At 43.4% G+C, this 20574-nt stretch overlaps 1 protein-coding gene across 3 annotated transcripts in view; it reads left to right on the top strand.

Moving 5' to 3' along the window:
• The first annotated feature begins 1163 nt into the window (after window positions 1-1163).
• LOC124043154 (neurabin-1-like) overlaps window positions 1164-20574 on the top strand; it is a 39151-nt gene continuing 19740 nt past the window's right edge. For 2 of the 3 annotated variants that reach the window (XM_046361420.1, XM_046361411.1), the window contains exons 1-2: window positions 1165-1339; window positions 1911-3908. In XM_046361420.1, coding sequence (XP_046217376.1) covers window positions 2067-3908 — 1842 coding nt within the window. In that variant the 5' untranslated portion in view covers window positions 1165-1339; window positions 1911-2066. Of the gene's footprint in view, window positions 1340-1910; window positions 3909-20574 lie in introns of all 3 variants that reach the window. The other variant, XM_046361403.1, reaches the window with a different exon arrangement.

Here is a 20574-nt window from a genome sequence, read left to right as displayed (position 1 = left end):
CTTTTCACTGTACTTTTCCATCCTCATTAAGCAAGCACCGAAGCACTAGACAGTGCATCTAAAATTAAAACCAGTCATGTTTTCTTTGAGGCAGAGAGAGAGAGAGAGAGAGAGAGAAAGAGAGAGAGAGAGAGAGAGAGAGAGAGAGAGAGAGAGAGAGAGAGAGAGAGAGAGAGAGAGAGAGAGAGAGAGAGAGAGAGAGAGAGAGAGAGAGAGAGAGAGAGAGAGAGAGAGAGAGCTCTGTGATGGTGACCTATTTGCTTTGTATGAGGGAGACTAGTTTGGCTTCTCTGCAAGGCAGCACAGTTCCTCAGTCAGGAAATCATGCCTTTTATTAAGCTTTTTTGAGTTTCTTTACAGGTCATCTATTCTGGAACAATGTTATTACACTATGAACAGAGTTATGACACATACACAGTCAGAATTAGGTTGTGTGATATTTTGGTTGAGTGTCACTTATCTGTCAGTTAGAGAGTCATGCAGGTGACCATTTAGGGAGGTGAAGTCTGACCAAGGGGCCAGATATCGTAAGTGTCATAATGCCAAGCCTATTTCACACAAGATCTCACTCAGATTATTCACCAAAATCGCAGCCACTGAAATATCAAATATACATACTGCTCTTGAGAGACATTTACCCTCCAAACAATACTATCACTCCCTAAACAATACTACCACTATCAGATAGAGCAGTTGAAGAGACATAGCCACCTATAATAATAATAATTTTGGGGGAGGCTTATTTTTTTTAAATGAGTTTCTTACATATCCCAACTCCCCCTAAAACACCTGCTGGGAGTGGGGTCACAATTGTCCAGCACCACTGGAGCAATTGGGGTTAAGTGCCTTTGTCAGCTCCAGGATTCGAACCAGCGACCTTTCTGTTACTGGCCCAATGCTCTAACCATATATCGGTCAGATGTTGGTTTGAGGAATTTTTTTAATCGTTTTTCCAGGACCAAGTTCTTCTTTCATATGCACCAGTGCGGTAGGTGAGTTTCTCCATGAAGTATACCGTACTTCTCTTTCCACGACATTCCCCAAAGCTCTCATGTGTCTGCGCAACCTGCATGCACTCAAGAAGAGGGTGGGGGTTTCTAGTCCTGGAATGTGTCCGTGTGCGCGCCCCCGATCTTGTCTGATCGTGTGGCGCGCTCGAGGGCGAGGGTTTGCGCGGTAGCGCGACAGGTCTGTGTCTGGAGTACAAGGAGGGAGGGAAACTATGGAACGGGGAACGATGGCGGTGAAGAAATGACAAGTTTGGGAGTATACATTTCACAAGAGTTGTCTACCGAGGAGTCTTCCGCGCATAGGACGATGAAACAAGTGACCATCGGAGGTAAAAATGTAACGTTAGTTCATCTGTGTGCGGGAAAGCTCCGATGTTTTGCTCTCGATTTACTTTGAATTGTTACAATGAAACTGATCACCGCTAGAGACACTTTGTATCCAACGTGTTCCTCACAGGCGCAGTGGAAACTCTTCAACTGACTTTATTATACATTTGACCGGTTAAGAATTGGATACTTGAAAGCCCATTCAGTTTAAAGAATAAAATCGACTGTAGCCTGTTGTAATTTATAGCATATCTTTACGCAATAGCCTACAATAAGCTAGTAAACTCATAACGTTGCAGCATGGTGTGTTTTAAATGGTTACTAGTGTTAGATAAAAAGATACATGTTTTGAAATTCAGTGTGGCTAAATTGATTGATATCCTTTTATTAAATGAAAGAAGTTGGTCTACAACGATGTACAGTAGCGGTGGGGGGGGGGGGTCCTTTACTGTGAAGTTGCCCGAAGCATACGAGGGCTACATAAAGTTAATATGACACTGGTCCTGGCTGGATAGGCTCGGATTATTCTAACCGCTTGGTTTTGAACGTGTTTTTTTGCTATTTTCTTTGTAGATGGCCACCACATTACGCATGATTTGAGGTAAGGGCGCCGGAGAATCTCAGCGGGGCCCTTGGCACTGGCCGAGAGAGAACAACAATAGTGGAACAAGAAACAAGGAAATACTTAGTTATATCTCTTCCCAAGACACTCCCTGTAAATCTTTGAAAATGATAAAAGCCGAGAGCAAAGGGGAAAGGACTCTGAGGAGTGCGTCGCCGCATAGAAATGCATACAAGTCGGACTTCCATGCTATCAAGTGCTCATTTGATGGGACGAAATCCGAAGGCGCTGCAAAGACCTATGCAAATGGCTCTGGCGACACCCGGGAGGACACAAGGGGGAGGCCTTTTGGCAATCGGGTGAACAAGATAAAGAATATTTTCCTGCAAATGGATGGTCAGCAGCAAGAGAGTCAAGAGGTGAAATCTGATGTGTTGCTGGTCTCCCCACCAAAGGTACCATTTGCAGTCATCGCACACAAAACAAGCTTGAGCAGTGCCACTAGCCCAGAATCTCAAAGTTTAGACAAAAACCCCAAGGGAGAAGATGTCGAAATTGACAAAGCAGCTTTGGCAGAGAAGTTTTGCTCGACCAGAAAACTCTTTGAGAGGAGCATCAAAGAACAACCCGCAGCGGAGAAGTCTCCCAACAGAGTTGTAAGCCGGGTGTCCCTGGGCAGTGTGTCTGATGGGGGGAAAAGTACCAGGAGATTGTCGGGGTCTACTGAGACGAGCAACATCAAAACAGAGCCTGTTCCTACACCATTGGTGAAAAACCGGCTGGATGAGAGGAGCGATACTGAGGAGACAAAACACGTGTCCAGGTTGTCGCTGAATGCCGGACCCATGTCCAAGCGGCTAGACAACTTCATTGTGGACAGTGACGACGCGGCAAAAGCCACAGAGATGTCATCTAAAGTATGCGGTCCCACTGATCGCTCACTGCCTACGTCTCTGACAAGGGAAGGCGTGTATAAATCCACCACTCCAACTAGTGACGCCACTAACAAACCCACCTCCATCGTTACCGGTGTCATTCTCAAACCAACCTCCCCAGTCACCAACGCCACCCGAAAACATATTTCCCCAACAGCCAATGCCACCCAAAAACCCATCTCCCCAGAGTCCATATCCCCAGGTGGCCAAAGCTTTTACAAGCGCTCCCCCTCAACCAGTGACGGTTTTAGCAGGCCATCTGTGAGTAGCGATGGAGTAAAACTCTCCAGCCCATCCCCCGGGAATCAAAAACAGACTACCGTGATTGCCAGTAGTGTTTACAGTAGCAACAGGGCCAAAACCTCAGACAGTGCCAAGAGTGATGGGCATGTGGCACAGAGTCTCACCATGGAAAACTCACCTGCCCAGGCCTCATCTCTGCCTGGTATGGTCCGGGCTGAGCTCGTAGTGGTCCAAAATGAGTCATCCGAGAGCGAGGAGAATGAAAATGAGAATGTCGAAGACAATGTTTTTGAGGAGACGAACGTACAACCCCCAAAAGAGCTCAAAGTTGAGCGGAAAGAATCACCACCCAAGGTGATCGGTCAGGATGACGACCCCCATCGGCAGATCTTAGAGAAAGACGAGGGCAAGGAGACTGCGAGGACACTGGAGAAGGAAGGAGGAAGCCGAGTTGAGGAGTTGCGGCAGTATGAACTGAAAGAGGAGAGGAGGGACGACACAAGTCCTGCAAATCAAACTGGGGCTTGCAATGAGGAAGAGGTGGATGAGGAGGTAGCTGAGGAGGAGAGTGAACAGGTGGAACAAAGAATCAGGGGCAAGGTTCCCCCAGTGGTGTACGGCATAGAGAACGCAGCATTTGTGGACGATAGGGATACTGACCAGATCCTCAAGGAGGAGGACGAGGAGGAGGAGGAGGAGGAGGAACAAGAGCAGGAGGAGCAGCCCGGTGAGGAGAAGTATGAAGAGGACTTTGAGGATGCCCCTGGACTCTCGGATGAGGAGGAACCAGAACCACGGAGGAAGATCAAGTTCTCAACTTCTCCAATACGGGTAAGAATGTATTATTTAATTTTTAAAAAGAATTAAAAGTGAAATGTCACCTTGTTAATCTAAACTGAAGTTCATGATAATTGCTTTGATTATTCAACTCTTCCAGAATGCAAACCTTACAATAGGGTTTCATAGCTGGCTAACTCTTGTCTGACCTTTTTAGTGGTCTGAGAGAGGTCGGTTGTATATGTGGTAATATACTGGACAATGTCACCGCTGGTGCCCTTTTTGAATCTAACTTATTAAGCATTAACTTCGCTCGGTGTTGAAATATTTGTGGAGGGCATTCTTTGTTGCGTTGACTGACAGATCACACACCAAATGAGTATCTTTGTCCCACATGCTGATGGTGTTATGGCTGCTGTAGCAGTATAGTATCAGGCAAACCGTGTAATGGATGAAAACCCAAACCATGGCGCGTTTTAAGCTTCTGTAAATACTGAGACATTGCCTAAAGCTGATGTGTCTGAGAGTCACACATTTCTCCTATTAAAACTGCATAGGATCTAGGCTAGTAATAGTGGAGACATATTTGCGGATGTCAGTCCGGAATGCTCCTAGGGGTATTTTTGGAAACATTGTTGACATTACATAAGGGCTATGAATGAGGACAGCGGGAGGGAACTGGAGTGACGTGTGGTGGAACCTGACTTTTACTGTACAGTGTAAACAACCTCGTCGTGGCTCCTCCAGTGACTTGTAGGGTGGTTGGTTATAGGCCTCCTCCTTGAGAAGGATTCTTTCCACTCACTGTTAATCAGCCATTCATACTTGTGAACATGTAAGGGACTTTTTTTGTTTGTTGCCAACGTGTAGATGTTCATTCACTCGTACGATCTGATTTACAGACCGGTGCCAAGTCATTTCATGACAGTGGTATGTGTGTGTGTGTGTGTGTGTGTGTGTGTGTGTGTGTGTGTGTGTGTGTGTGTGTGTGTGTGTGTGTGTGTGTGTGTGTGTGTGTGTGTGTGTGTGTGTGTGTGTGTGTGTGTGTGTGTGTGTGTGTGTGTGTGTGTGTGTGTGTGTGTGTGTAATTCTTGGTTTTACTATTTAATCTCTACCTTTTACGAGCAGAACGTAAATCCCTTTTGGGAACAAACGACACACTCCAGAAATCCCACCCATCTATTGTGTTAATGATCCGCCAGGTCTATATGCTCAGTTGGTTGCCGGTGAGTGATTTAGAGATGGTAAACTAGTGGGTATTATTATCTGGGCCTGTGCCTGGCATTACCAAACAAATGATGTCATTTATTTCATTTCTTCCCCCCATTACCACTGGCAATCATGTAAACAACATTAACATGGAGAGGGCTGGGTTGGGTGCTATCTCCTATTATCACCACATCTAATCAACATTTTGGTAGAACAGGGGAAAACAAATCACTTCAGGGCTTTCCACAGCCTGTGATCTGGTCAATGTTTATCCAGAGCCTCGAATGTGTTATCTGAGGGTGTGTATGGCCCCAATTGGCCTGGTAGGGGTTCTGAGGGAGGAGGTCCTGGAAAAAGGGGCCGGTAGCTGACCTGGAGGACGACACGAACAACAGTGCGCTGCATCTGGCCCAGGGATGACATGGCAGAGATTGGCCCGAGCTTTACTCTTTACAACAATGTGTTGCATTGTCTTCCTCCTGCTTAGTAACAGTTCACATATTGACAGAACTCAATAACCAGTCCCTCCAGGATTTTGCAATTCTGCAAGAGCTCGCAATTTTAACCAATCACTGCATAAAATGGTTTAATCAAGCAAAACGTCCCCTCGTCAGCGCATTTTCATGATAAATTTGAGCTAAATCAAGCATTTTGCCTCCAACTCTTTAAAAAAAAATGTTTAAACGGCACAAAATCCTGGAAGAACTGAGTTAAAGCTCATTTATGCTTTATCTGGCATACGATCAAGAGGCTCCATACAGAGAGTGAGACACAATTGTGAAGCCTCCAGAGGCTTGCGGATGCCAAACCAAGCTCCGGAGCACATCGCTGTGCACCTCCCAAATGTTATAACAATGTGGAGAGCTCCATATGGCTCCACATTGACATGATTGGTTGACGGTAGGTGGGGGCGGTACGTCCTGTACTAACTTCTGCAGAGGCTGCATCGCAGTATAATGCTGTACTCCCAATACGGACACGGAATGATCATAAATCGGCTTTAGTACTGACGGGGGAAAAATATTGGTATAGTTATATATCACACTATTATTTTGCATTATATATCGATACTTTGACTCCAATATAAATTAGTAAAAATTAAAATAAAATAAACATGCATACAGTACCAGTCAAAAGTTTGGACACATCTACTCATTCAATTTTTATTTTTTATTTTTTATTTTTTAAATAAGCCTGGAGGTGTGTTGGGTCATTGTCCTGTTGAAAAACAACAAATAGTTCCCACTAAGCGCAAACCAGATGGGATGGCATATCGCTGCAGAATGCTGTGGTTAAGTGTACCTTGGATTCTAAATAAATCACTGACAGTGTCACCAGCGAAGCACCATCACACCTCCTCCATGCTTCACGGTGGGAACCACACATGCATAGATCATCTGTTCACCTACTCTACGTCTCACAAAGACACGGCGGTTGGGACCAAAAATCTCAAATTTGGACTCATCAGACCAAAGGGCGGATTTCCACCGGTTTAAGGGGCGGCAGGGTAGCCTAGTGGTTAGAGCGTTGGACTAGTAACCGGAAGGTTGCAAGTTCAAACCCCCGAGCTGACAAGGTACAAATCTGTCGTTCTGCTGACAAGGCAGTTAACCCACTGTTCCTAGACCGTCATGAAAATAAGAATTTGTTCTTAACTGACTTGCCTAGTTAAATAAAGGTTTTTAAAAAATGCTTGTGTTTCTTGGCCCAAGCAAGTCTCTTATTATTGGTGTCCTTTAGTAGTGGTTTCTCCGCATGAAGGCCCTGATTCATGCAGTCTCCTCTGAACTGTTAATGTTGAGATGTGTCTGTAACTTAAACTCTGTGAATCATTTATTTGGGCTGCAATCTGAGGTGCAGTTAACTCAAATGAACTTCTCCTCTACAGCAGACGTAACTCAGAGTCTTCCTTTCCTGTGGCGGTCCTTATGAGAGCCAGTTTCATCATAGCGCTTGATGGTTTTTGCAACTGCACTTGAAGAAACTTTCAATGTTCTTGAAATGTTCTGCATTCACTGACCTTCATGTCTTAAAGTAATGATGGACTGTCATTTCTTTTTGCTTATTTGAGCTGTTCTTGTCACGTCACAACAAAACTGATTGGCTCAAACGCATTAAGAATGAAAGAAATTCCGCAAATGAACTTTTAACAAGGCACACCTGTTAATTGAAAAGCATTCCAAGCGACTACCTCATTAAGCTGGTTGAGAGGATGCCAAGAGTCTGAAAAGCTGTCATTAAGACAAAAGGTGGTTACTTTGAAGAATCTCAAATATAGAATGTATTTTGATTTGTCTGACACTTGTGTTATTTCATAGTTTTGATGTCTTCACTATTATTCTACAATGTAGACAACTGTAAAAAATTAAATAAAAACTTGAATGACTAGGTGTCCAAACTTTTGACTGGTACTGTCTATATATATATATATATATATATAATTATAACCTCAACTAATATATATACACACACACACACACACACACACACACACACACACACACACACACACACACACACACACACACACACACACACACACACACACACACACACACACACACACACACACACACACACACACACACACACAGTGGGGAAAACAAGTATTTGATACACTGCCGATTTTGCAGGTTTTCCTACTTACAAAGCATGTAGAGGTCTGTAATTTTTATTATAGGTACACTTCAACTGTGAGAGACTGAATCCAAAACAAAAATCCATAAAATCACACTGTATGATTTTTAAGTAATTAATTTGCATTTTATTGCATGCAATAAGTATTTGATACATCGGAAAAGCAGAACCTAATATTTGGTACAGAAACCTTTGTTTGCAATTACAGAGATCATACGTTTCCTGTAGTTCTTGACCAGGTTTGCACACATTGCAGCAGGGATTATGGCCCACTCCTCCATACAGACCTTCTCCAGATCCTTCAGGTTTCGGGGCTGTCGCTGGGCAATACGGACTTTCAGCTCCCTATTGGGTTCAGGTCTGGAGACTGGCTATACCACACCAGGACCTTGAGATGCTTCTTACGGAGTCACTCCTTAGTTGCCCTGGCTGTGTGTTTCGGGTCGTTGTCATGCTGGAAGACCCGTAGCCTGGCTTTTTTATGGCGGTTGTGGAGCTGAGCGGCCTTTCCAGTTATGTTGATATAGAACTCATTTTACTGTGGAAAAGATACTTTTGTCCCTGTTTCCTCCAGCAACTTCAAGGTCCTTTGCTGTTCTGGGATTGATTTACACTTTTCGCACCAAAGTACGTTGATCTCTAGGAGACAGAACGCGTCTCGTTCCTGAGCGGTATGACAGCTTTGTGATCAAAAAATAAAATAAAAACCAATCAAATGTATTTATATAGCCCTTCGTACATCAGCTGACATCTCAAAGTGCTGTACAGAAACCCAGCCTAAAACCCCAAACAGCAAGCAATGCAGGTGTAGAAGCACGGTGGCTAGGAAAAACTCCCTAGAATGGCCAAAACCTAGGAAGAAACCTAGAGAGGAACCAGGCTATGTGGGGTGGCCAGTCCTGTTCTGGCTGTGCCGGGTGGAGATCCCATGGTGTTTATACTTGCGTACTATTGTTTGTACAGATGAACGTTGTACCTTCAGGTGTTTGGAAATTGCTCCTTAGGTGAACCAGACTTGTGGAGGTCTACAGTTCATTTTTGAGGTCTTGGCCGATTTTTATTTGGATTTTTCCCATGATGTCAAGCAAGAGGCACTGAGTTTGAAGGTAGACCTTGAAATACTTCCACAGGCACACCTCCAATTGACTCATATGATGTCCATTATCCTATCATAAACTTCTAAAGCCATGACATTTACTTGAATTTTCCAAGCTGTTTAAAGGCACAGTCAACTTAGTGTATGTAGACTTCCGACCCACTGGAATTGTGATACAGTGAATCATAAGTGAAATAATCTGTCTGTAAACAATTGTTGGAAAAATTACTTGTGTCATGCACAATGTAGATGTCCTAGTTGACTTGCCAAAACTGTAGTTAAGACATTTGTGGAGTGGTTGAAAAAAGAGTTTTAATGACTCCAAACTAAGTGTATGTAAACGTCCGACATCAACTGTACCTGCCCCAAAGCTCCAGTATTTTTCAACCTAGAGCTTGTTCTCCAGGTCCGTTTTAAATAGTGAGCCAACATGTTTTCAGCATTTTTTATTTCTATGACTGATCAAAACTATTTTTCCTGTCTCTCTGCAGCAGACAAACACTGAGAGTACAAAACAAAACATATTGCGTTGCACCTCCTTTTGCTCTCAGAACAGCCTCAATTCGTCGGGGAATGGACTCTACAAGGAGTCGAAAGCGTTCCACAGGGATGCTGGCCCATGTTGACTCCAATGCTTCCCAAATTTGTGTCAAGTTGGCTGGATGTCATTTGGATGGTGGACCATTCTTGATACACACAGGAAACTGTTGAGTGTGAAAAACCCAGCAGCGTTGCAGTTCTTGACACACTCAAACCGGTGCGCCTGGCACCTACTACCGTACTCCATTCAAAGGCGCTTAAATCCTTTGTCTTTTTTATTTTATTTTTCTTGAACCTTTATTTAACTAGGCAACTCAGTTAAGAACAAATTCTTATTTACATTGATGACCTATCGGGGAACATGGGGTTAACTGCCTTGTTCAGGGGCAGAATGACACATTTTTACCTTGTCAGCTCGGGGATCCGATCTATCAACCTTTCGGTTACTGGCACAACGCTCCGACCACTAGGCTCCCTGCCTCCCCATTCACCCTCTTAATGGCACACTTACACAATCCATAGTTCAGTTGTCTCAAGGCTTAAAAATCCTTCTTTAATCTGTGTCCTCCCATTCCTCTCCACTGATTTGAAGTGGATTTAACAACGGATGTCAATAAGGGGTCATAGCTTTCACCTGGTCAGTAGGTTTTGTACACTGTGTGTAGTGAGCAATATGGTACCTGAAATGGCAATAAAATCACAGTATCGACTTGCAATCCATATAGAACAGTGAGAATCGCAACAGTGTGCGTGAAGACAAATTCACCAACTTGTTCGGCAATTCAAACCACTGCAAACTCCACCATCAAACACCGTTTCAGTAAATAACGAATGAATGCATTTCTTAAATGTATGATCACCAGTGTTTTTGTCCCGATAACACAAAGATCAGAGGGTGTCTCCGTGTTAGGACTAAGCCCTCAGTGTGATGAGGGAGTATTTCTTACCAACACAAGGATGAGATTTCTCCTGCTATGTGTTGACACCGAAAAGGGAACGCACAAAATGGAAAAACACCTTCAACGATTAGATTGCAAGTAGCAATGGGTTTCTCTTACAATACTTACCATTTTGTTTCCAAAGTGTAGCCTTACAAGGTTAGAAAGTCAAGTTATGTGTGCTGTATTCGTTCCCTCTCAAATTGAGTACCACAGCATGAGTCATAATACCCATAAGACCTGGCGGTCAAACAAGGAAATGGTTCCAATCGTTTTTCCACCATTCATTTGTTTCCCCATAGGGGATTTTTTAGAAACACATAAAATAAGGGCTGTGCTTCGTGTAAGCATACCCTGTTGTGGTGGTTTAGTAACCATTTAAATCTCTCTAGGACAAGGTGATGGGCAACCCTCCTGTAGGATTGCACATTCAGCAAATCAGCGGGAGTGATTCCCTTTGAGTTTACCATTCACTGTGTTGGTTGTGCTCATAAAGTGAATCAAAACTGCAGAATTGGCAGAGAGACCACTCTGGAAATGTCACGTACTTGTAGACTATATTGTTCCAAACAATCTTGTCTTTTAAAATGGAACAAAATCTAAAAGAATAGTTGAGATATGAAATAATGTATAAAGTCAGTGAAAATGTGTTTTTCTGAATCTAGACATGCTCCCTATGTGAGAGCACACTGTGTGGAGTATAATGACACCAAGATGTTATCTGCATTATGTACGGTTAATTTAAAAACAAATATTGATTTATTTCACCTTTATTTAACAAAGTAGGCCAGTTGAGAACAAGTTCTCATTTACAACTGCGACCTGGCCAAGATAAAGCAAAGCAGTGCGACACAAACAACACAAACATACAGTCAAAAACCCAGTAGAAAAATCTATATACAGTGTGTGCAAATGTAGTAAGATTAGGGAGGTAAGGCAATAAATAGGCCATAGTGGCAAAGTAATTACAATTGACTATTAACACTGGAGTGATAGATGTGCAGAAGATGAATGTGCAAGTAGAGATACTGGGGTGCAAAGGAGCAAAAATAATAATAATAACAACATGTGGATGAGGTAGTTGGGTGAGCTATTGACAGATGGTCTATATACAGGTGCAATGATTGGTAAGCTGCACTGACAGCTGATGCTTAAAGTTAGTGACGGAGGTATAAGACCCCAGCTTCAGTGATTTTTGCAATTCGTTCCAGTCATTGGCAGCAGAGACCAGGATGGAAAGGTGGCCAAAGGAGTTGGCTTTGGGGATGACCAGTGAAATATACCTGCTGGAGCATAGGGTCTTACAGGAGGCATGTAGAAGAATAAAGTGGCCACTTTCATCATGACATGAAAAAAAACTATTGTTTGTGATAGATGTAAAAGGAATGTTAAATATTTTACCTCCCAGTTAAATTCCTAAGTGAGAATTGCCTGAACAATCGGGAGATACCTGTGGAATTGCCCATTTGACAGTTTGATCTTCATCTTTAGCCTAAACTGAAGCATCTTCCCTTTGCGTCTCCACGTCTGTCCTCGCCTCCAGCGGCACATTACGAATGACGCCCTAGTTCCCTTTTACTAGTAGTGCTTGACTGGGGGGCTTCCATTGACAATGGCTCTCTCCCCCACCAGTCGTGCCCATCCTTTCCCCTCCAACAGTGTGCAGGTCTGAGCTGGCCCTGTCACGGCGGACCACACTGGAGCCCTGGCCGGCTATCAGAGGAGAGACAAAGTGCTTTGTGCTCCAGCCTGCAGCAGGATTAGGTCTCTGTGTGTAACCTGAGCCTGTACAGAGAGGTTGTCATCTGAAGAAGAAAGGTCATCTTTGTCAAGCTGCTGCTGCAGGAGACTTCCATTCGGAACATGTCCCCTAACCAAATTCAAAAGGCACTTTGCAGTTACACATGTGGATAGACTGTTTGTTTCCCCCTGATTAAAAAAAAAAATAGATAAATTCATTCAGGTGAATTATTTGAGAGAAGCCTGTATTTATCATCATATTCTATTAACTGTATATTCCATTAACTCTGTTTGTTCTGTTTGATACCGTCTTAGAGGTAGAGGTCGTCGGGTGTTTTTACTTAGGGAATCCCAACTTTACATGAGGCTCCTGACCCGCGCTCGTCAGAAGCTGAGTATTCCAAGCAGAAGAGCCATATTGATTTAAAGGTTAGGCGTGTCTATCTTACTAGGTGACACTAAGGACCCTTTAAAAAAAAAACAAGTATTCTCAGTCTGCTGTACTACCCACTGGCTTGTTGACACGTGCACACTCATTCATATTCCGACAGTATACGAAGGTTCCTCAGTCTGTCCGTGTGTTAGTACAGTGGTGGGGAAATATCTTGGTAGTGTTTGTCTAGCGGACCACTTTAATGGGGCGTTGGATATACTGCATTCCCATTGCAGCTGTGTCAGTAGTAATGTACTGCAGCAGCAGCCCCATGGCCGACGGTGCAGGCCTCGCGGTAAATATTCATAAAACACGGGGCTTGCGCCTTAACATAGTCTTTCCCGCACAGTTGCTTTCGTTCTGAGATGCCTCTTGCACAATCTATCGTTTTAGGTGTTACTGTTCAAAAAATATAAACGGAACATGCAACAATTTCAAAGATTTTAGTAAGTTACCGTTCATATAAGGATATCAGTCATTTGAAATCTATGGATTTCACATGACTGGGAATACAGATATGGCATCTGTTTGTCACAGATCCTTTTTTTAAGTAGGGGAGTGGATCAGAAAACCAGTCAATAACTGGTGGGACCACCATTTGCCTCATGCAGTACAACATAACTCCTTCGCATAGAGTTGATCGGGCTGTTGATTGTGGCCTGTGGAATGTTGTCCCACTCCTCTTGAATGGCTGTGTGAAGTTGCTGGATAATGGCGGGTATTGCAACATGTTGACGACCCGGAGCATCCCAAACATGCTCAATGGGTGACATGTCTGAGTATGGAAGAACTGGGATATTTGTGTACAGATCCTTGCGACATGGGGCCGTGCATTATCATGCTGCAACATGAGGTGATGGCGGTGGATGAATGGCACAACAATGGGCCTCAGGATCTCGTCACTGTATCTCTTTGCATTAAATTTGCCATCAATTAAAATGCAATTGTGTTCGTTGTCCGTAGCTTATGCCTGCCCACATCATAACCCCACCGCCACCATGTGGCACTCTGTTTACAACGTTGACACCAGCAAACCGCTCGCCCACACAACGCCATACACGTGGTCTGCGGTTGTGAGGCTGGTTGGACTTATTGTCAAATTCTCTAAAATTACGTTGGAGGTGGCTTATGATACATACATTAACATTACATTCTCTGGCAATACTTTGGGTGGACATTCCTGAGGTCAGTAAGCCAATTGCGCACTCTCTCAACTTGAGACATCTGTGGCATTGTGTAGTGACAAAACTGCACATTTTACAGTGGCCTTTTTATTGTCCCCAGCACAAGGTGTACCTGTGTAATGATCATGCTGTTTAATCAGCTTCTTGATATGCCATATCTGTCAGGTGGATGGATTATCTTGGCAAGGGAGAAATGCTCACTAACAGGGATGTAAACAAATTTGTACACAAAATTTGAGAGAAATAAGCTTTTTGTGTTAATGGAAAATGTCCAGGATCTTTTATTTGAGCTATTTTTTTCCCAGTGTAATATAGCTTTGCTTTTAGTGGGACTTCCAAGCGCTTTTGAAACATTTGGTTGCACCCGTCAGTAGAAGTAAGGAAAGGGTTAACCCCTCTGCACATTCGGAATAGTTTTTCTAGGTGTGTCCTAATCTGAGGGAAATCATGGAGTGGTGTGACAGAGCTATGTTCAAACTGAACCACATGGCTTTACATACAGCACACCCGGCTATGTGTGTCTGCTGGAATTCAGGTTCACCTTGACACCAATGCTATGACCACAGGTTGGAGAATTATAGTAGAGCGGTAACACTCCCAAGAGCCAGGTGTGTTATTATCCTGTTGTAGGTACAGTGTAGTACAGAGGTATTATGTATACTGTAGTGAAGCAGTTAATTTACTGTCCAAAGGGGCTGGGGTAACTATTGTTCTGCACTGCACATCGTGGTTTCAGCCCGGGTGGAGTAGACGATTAAGTTAATCATCAGAGAAAAGTAAATGGCAGCAGGAACCAGGATGTGCACCTGCTGCTCTCACACTCTGCCCCACCCCCACCACGCTGTCACAGGAAGTACCATGCACTGACTTGGTCAAGTAAACACAGACATTGCCCCTTCCCTCACACACAGGGTGTGGTGGATAAGACTTTTGATAGGGCATTGTAAATAATAATATGTTAGTCGTTTGCTGGCTAACTTTTGTGTGTACTGCGAACTGCATTCAACATGGATTGGTTGCAGAGCATTTTATGTCTAGAGTACTTTTTCCTTACTGGCTTAACTATAGTCTCAACTTTCTATACTGTTAGACACTGTACTTTCAGGAGTGTACTGTTCGGTGTATGTAAAGTTGAAGTCGGAAGTTTACATAGACCTTAGCCAAATATATTTAAACTCAGTTTTTCACAATTTCTGACATTTAATCCTAGTAACAATTCCCTGTCTTAGGTCAGTTAGGGTCACCACTTTATTTTAAGGATGTGAAATGTCAGAATAATAGTAGAGAGAATCATTTCTTTCAGCTTTTATTTCTTTCATCACATTCCCAGTGGGTCAGAAGTTTACATACACTCAATTAGTATTTGGTAGCATTGCCTGTAAATTGTTTAATTTAGGTCAAACGTTTCGGGTAGCCTTCCATAAGCTTCCCACAATAAGTTGGGTGAATTTTGGCCCATTCCTTCTGACAGAGCTGTTGTAACTGAGTCAGGTTTGTAGGCCTCCTTGCTCGCACACACTTTTTCAGTTCTGCCCACAAATTGAGGGATTGAGATTGGGATTGAGGTCAGTGCTTTGTGATACCTTGACTTTGTTGTCCTGAAGCCATTTGTCCACAACTTTGGAAGTATGCTTGGGATCATTGTCCATTGATCCCATTTGCGACCAAGACATCCTGACTGATGTCTTGAGATGTTGCTTTAATATATCCACATAATTTTCCTCCTCATGATGCCATCTATTTTGTGAAGTGCACTAGTCCCTCCTGCAGCAAAGCACCCCCACAACATGATGCTGCCATCGCCGTGCTTCACAGTTGTGATGGTGTTTTTCAGCTTGCAAGCCTCCCCCTTTTTCCTCCAAACATAATGATGGTCATTATGGCCAAACAGTTCTATTTTGTTTCATCAGACCAGAGGACATTTCTCCAAAAAGTACAATCTTTGTCCCCATGTGAAGTTACAAACCGTAGTCTGGCTTTTTTTTATGGTGGTTTTGGAGCAGTGGCTTCCTTGATGAGTGGCCCTGAGTTTGAAGGTAGGCCTTGAAATACATCCACAGGTACAACTACAATTGAATCAAATGGTGTCAATTAGCCTATCAGAAGTTTCTAAAGCTATGACATAATTTTCTGGAATTTTCCAAGCTGTTTAAAGGCACAGTCAACTTAATGTATGTAAACTTCTGACCCACTGGAATTGTGATACAGTGAATTTTAAGTGAAATAATCTGTCTGTAAACAATTGTTGGAAAAATGACTTGTGTCATGCACAAAGTAGATGCCAAAACTATAGTTTGTTAACAAGAAATTTGTGTAGTGGTTGGAAAAACAAGTTTTAATGACTCCAACCTAAGTGTATGTAAACTTCCGACTTCAACTGTATTGGGAAGGCATCAGCCGTCTCTGTCATGTTGTAGGCTGTAACAGCGTTCCTTCGTGCTGACTGTGTAAGGGACAAACGTCTGCCAGTGGTGACGGTATGTTCCCCTCTGTCCCCCTGCGTCTCTCCGTTTGCTACAACCCACAAGCCCTGAAAAGGAATTCCTCGTACCAGAGGCTGTGTGATTACTCATGTATGTTGTAAAAATCTGAAACGGATCCTTTGTTCACAGCAGTGGGCTGTGCCACTCCTCTCCTTCCCACTTTATTTTCTGTGTGGGAACCCTGGAAAGTGAGTGAGGCTAGATATAATCCGGGCCCTCCACTGTGGCCAGGGGACCTCCAAGAGGGGCTACTCCATACAGAATGATAGAGGCCTCTAGTGGCCAAAAGGGTATTTTAGCATGGGCAGCGCCATTGAGTGTTTCCACAATTTTAATGTAGTCAACTGGGTGGGACTTCCAACTTCATTGCCTGACCCCCTCCTGGTGACCCTGTCAGAGTCATATCCAACCAGGTCATCGGCAGGGATAAGCCGATCTTGAAGAAGAAAGCCTCAATGGCGCTGCCCATGCTGTCACAGATGCTACGATGGCACAGATACAAAGTTAAGTCCTCTTTCGCTATTGGCTACTCCCTTCCGTCCCGTCCACAAAGTGTTATGCTTTCCATTTCCTATCTCTGTTTGGCAGCAAAAGGAATGTGTCTGACACACACCACCTCTCATCTAGCCAGCAGAGAGTTGTACAACTGAATGCATTCAACTGAAATTTGTCTTCCGCATTTAAGCCAAACCAGCATAGCCTGAGAAGAGAGTGAGGCCCGGCCAGGATCTGGGCTCTCTCCAGCCACCTGGGCTGGAGACTGAAGGGATGGGCCTGAATACCAATACAGCTGCCTCAATGCTGCCTTTTAAGCTCTTTGGCACAGTGAGAGACTGGCTGGTCTGGGGCTGATTGTGATTGCCTCATACTGTGTTTCATTATGCGATTACAAATAAGTACATCAATAACTTGTGTTTTCAGCGCTGCAGAAGACGAAGTGGTATCAGATACTTTTTAGCCGCACGGCAGGACACAACAAGGTTAATCTGAGTCTGCGGGCCATGTGTAAACAAACCTGCTCAACTCATCTCTACTTCATGGTCCTTTGATTTTATGTGACCGATCGGCTACATTCAGTCCTATGTTCAATTGTGTTTTTTTATATACATGGGATAAAAGTAGGTGATAACTACAGCAATAATAAATACATATTTAGATAAAGTGCACAAGCGCTTATTCATAAACTCACTCGATAGTGGGACAAACAAATAAAATCACAAGAAAATGGTATATCATGCACTACAGTTGAGGAACAGTGGGGAAAGTAATTCTGCTTTGAAAGTTGATGAACTTGTAACCTCACTTTTGAGAAAATGCCCTTTGAATGTTTTGGTACACCTACTGGAGAGCTTGTCTTTGTCTTCACCCATTCAGCATTGTTTACAGCATGTTAAGCTTTAGCCCCAACCATCTCTTTAACGATTCACATGTGAGGCTACTGTATGTACTAAACAACCAAAGATTTCAAGACTAAAAGCTGGTTTATACTACTGATGTGTTCGTCAATTTAATCTGGAGTGCCAGAGTGTGCTCTGGGCGTTCATAAACGTAAGCAGCTCTCGGGGGGGGGGGTTCAGAGCGCACACTGGATGCTCTGGCTGAGGAGTAGGGTTGATCTGAACGTACTGGCCTAACAGCAGTCAAGCACCCAAGCTAACTGACTAACGTTGGCTAGCTTGCTAGCTACTTCCAGACACAAATAAGAGAACAGCTCACTGACCATTTTACTTGCCCTAGCAGAGCTGGTTAGGTTGTTTTAATGTTATTCAGAGCGTTGGTGACTGCAACTGTGCTGCTGGCAACAACTGAATGACGCTTTTTTGCCAACATTTACTGACACCGGCCGTATTAAACGGCTGTTGAGTGTTCGTAAATTGGTCAGTTATTCTGCGCTCTGGCACATTCAGACGAAAATGCTCTGAAATCAGAGTAGATAGCCAGAGCAAATTTACCAGCTACGTCTATCAACAGCTGTCGCAGTGACATCATAAACATTCTGTTGAAGTAGTTACTTGCATAATGTATTTTGTTTAGACATGTAGCTAGCTTGCTAAACAATTAACCATAATTCGAACTCATAACGTTACTATCCTGCATGAATCTGCAGGTAGCTAACCAACCAGGTTCAATATTAGCTAGCTAACGTTAGGCTATAACTAGCGAAGCAAATGGCTCTGAGATACAAATAATATTACTACACAGATTATACATGTAATGTTAGCTAGCTGACAGTACACTTTAACTTGAAATGAAAACAACTTTCTGACAAAATTAGAAACGTGAGATATCAGAAAATGTAGCTAGCTAGACTCTCTTACCCATAAATATGGATGGATACTTCTCCTTCTCCGTTATGGTTGCCCCTTAGCTTGAAGATGTAATGCGTGTCAGAAGGTAGACCAATCCAAACTCATCTCTTGGCATTATCTCAGCCAATCATGTCTAGCGGGAAGGTTGCTGTCCTTTTTAGCTAGTCATTTTAACAATTTTAACAATCTTATTTGTTATTTGTACAAATTTGTTAATAAGGCACATGAAAGTTCACATGTTCCAGAAGGCATTTCTGGCAACAAAAAAATGCAGTTTGATAAAATAAAATAAAAATTGTGCTCCTGTGAAGTAGTGACGGGCGAGTCACATATCTGATTCCAAACTGGAATTACGCTGCATTCTATTTTTCTCAGACTCCAAATCACCAAAAACAGGGTTAGGGTATGGCCTCTTTGTCCCAACTAAACAGCCAGTCAGTATCTTTCTTTTCCAGAGTGATTCATTCATTGTTTATTTCTTCAAAGATAGAGTTCAAAAGTAGGCCTACCGTGACATAGTTTTTGTTATCCAACCAATGTATATGTTTATCTGGTCCTATGTTTTTTTGTAGAGCATGCTAGCAGGAAATATTGGGCCGATTCTGTGTTCGGTTTATTCAGGACTGAATAACTTGGTGGCATGCTTTCTTTCCTAATTGTATGATCCGCACCAGACCCCTTTCCCGTTCCCACAGCATGTTTTCATTTGTAGCTGCTTACGTAATGTGCTCCTCCCGATCCAGTGCTCTGTGCTCGCTTTTGGTACCCTGGTGGGGTGCTGCATTCTCTGGTTAGTTTCTCTCTCAGCTGCTGACTCATTTCCCACAGTGGTATTTTTTTTGGGGGGGGGGGGATAACGGGAGAGGGGAAAGTTTTGTGTGTGTGTGTGTGTGTGTGTGTCTACAGCAGCCCTCTATGCTGGTTGAAGGTGGATGACGTGCATTAATCAAGCCAGGCGTGCTGAGAGACGGGCTTTCACAAGACGTGGAGAAAGAGAACATATGAAGCAGATGGCACTATGGCTTACCAAGCCACTTCACAGCCACTTCGCAGCTTCTGCCACCCCATTAAAGATTTAGAGGCACAACAACAAAAAACTAATGCTACATTAATTGCCAAGCTTTCAGCCAAGTAGTCAAAGGAAATGCAGTGAGCTTGACCAATTGATTTTGAATCTGCTTGTCCTGGTCGGTGTAGGCTCAGTGATGTTCACTGAAAGTTGGGCTTCCAGAATGGTGACCCGTACCTGCCCAACCACCAGGCCTGCACACAGAGATAAAGGTAACTGGGGGTTTTACATGGTAACTGGAGATCGGTGATAACAACAGCAAGCTGTGTGGGTTTTTTTTTTCTTCGGGGCTAATAAAGAGATTTGATTTCTGAGTCTTTTTCTTGTGTCTACCACACAAGACAGTGCTTGAGTGATTAGGTTTCAGCCGCAAGAGAAAGGAACGTTGTTCCGAATAGCTGGAAGTATTCCATGGCAACAGGAAAGTCGGTACAGAAAAAGTGCCAGGGAAGAAGCCAAGCAAAACCACTTCAGTGCTGCAGAGTCCAACTGAAGCCTGGGAATCATCAGTGAGTTCCCTCCGCTCCACAGTTACATTTTCTATTACGTTTTCTCCACCTAATTACTGTAAACCCCCAAAACCAAGCCTTTTTCATCTTTTAATGACATTTTCTGTCTGCTTTCGTTTTTATTGATTTGTTTGGATTTGAACTGGCTATTAAATCCCCAAACTGATCTGCCTGGTTGTTCATGTAAATACGGACGTTTGTAGAGCACACTGTTCTCAACCTTTTTTTAAATGTGTGTGTGTGTGTGTGTCAGATAAACCAAGGACTGATGTGCTTTGACTGAACTGTTTTCATTTGAAATACCAGAGAACATTTGTACGCCCTGTATTATTTGGCACTCTCATCCGAATCCTTCATGAGATGGCCTTGCCTTTGAGGAGGAGAGGATGGTGTTCAGCTAAAACTAAATTATACCCAGAGACACGGTCGAAAGCTAGCTCTACCTCTGATAAGATGGCGAGGAGAATAGAGCTGGGCTTCTAGGAGAGGGATGAGGCTTCATATATGGCATTCTTCCATTCACCACAAAATTGCAGTAGTGTGTACACACCCTTTTTGGTTTCCAATCTGTTT

Source organism: Oncorhynchus gorbuscha, linkage group LG01 (genome assembly GCF_021184085.1).
Source record: "Oncorhynchus gorbuscha isolate QuinsamMale2020 ecotype Even-year linkage group LG01, OgorEven_v1.0, whole genome shotgun sequence".
Taxonomy (NCBI): domain Eukaryota; kingdom Metazoa; phylum Chordata; class Actinopteri; order Salmoniformes; family Salmonidae; genus Oncorhynchus; species Oncorhynchus gorbuscha.
Note: the sequence above shows the minus strand (reverse complement) of the source record. Positions and strands in the feature narration are given on the sequence as shown.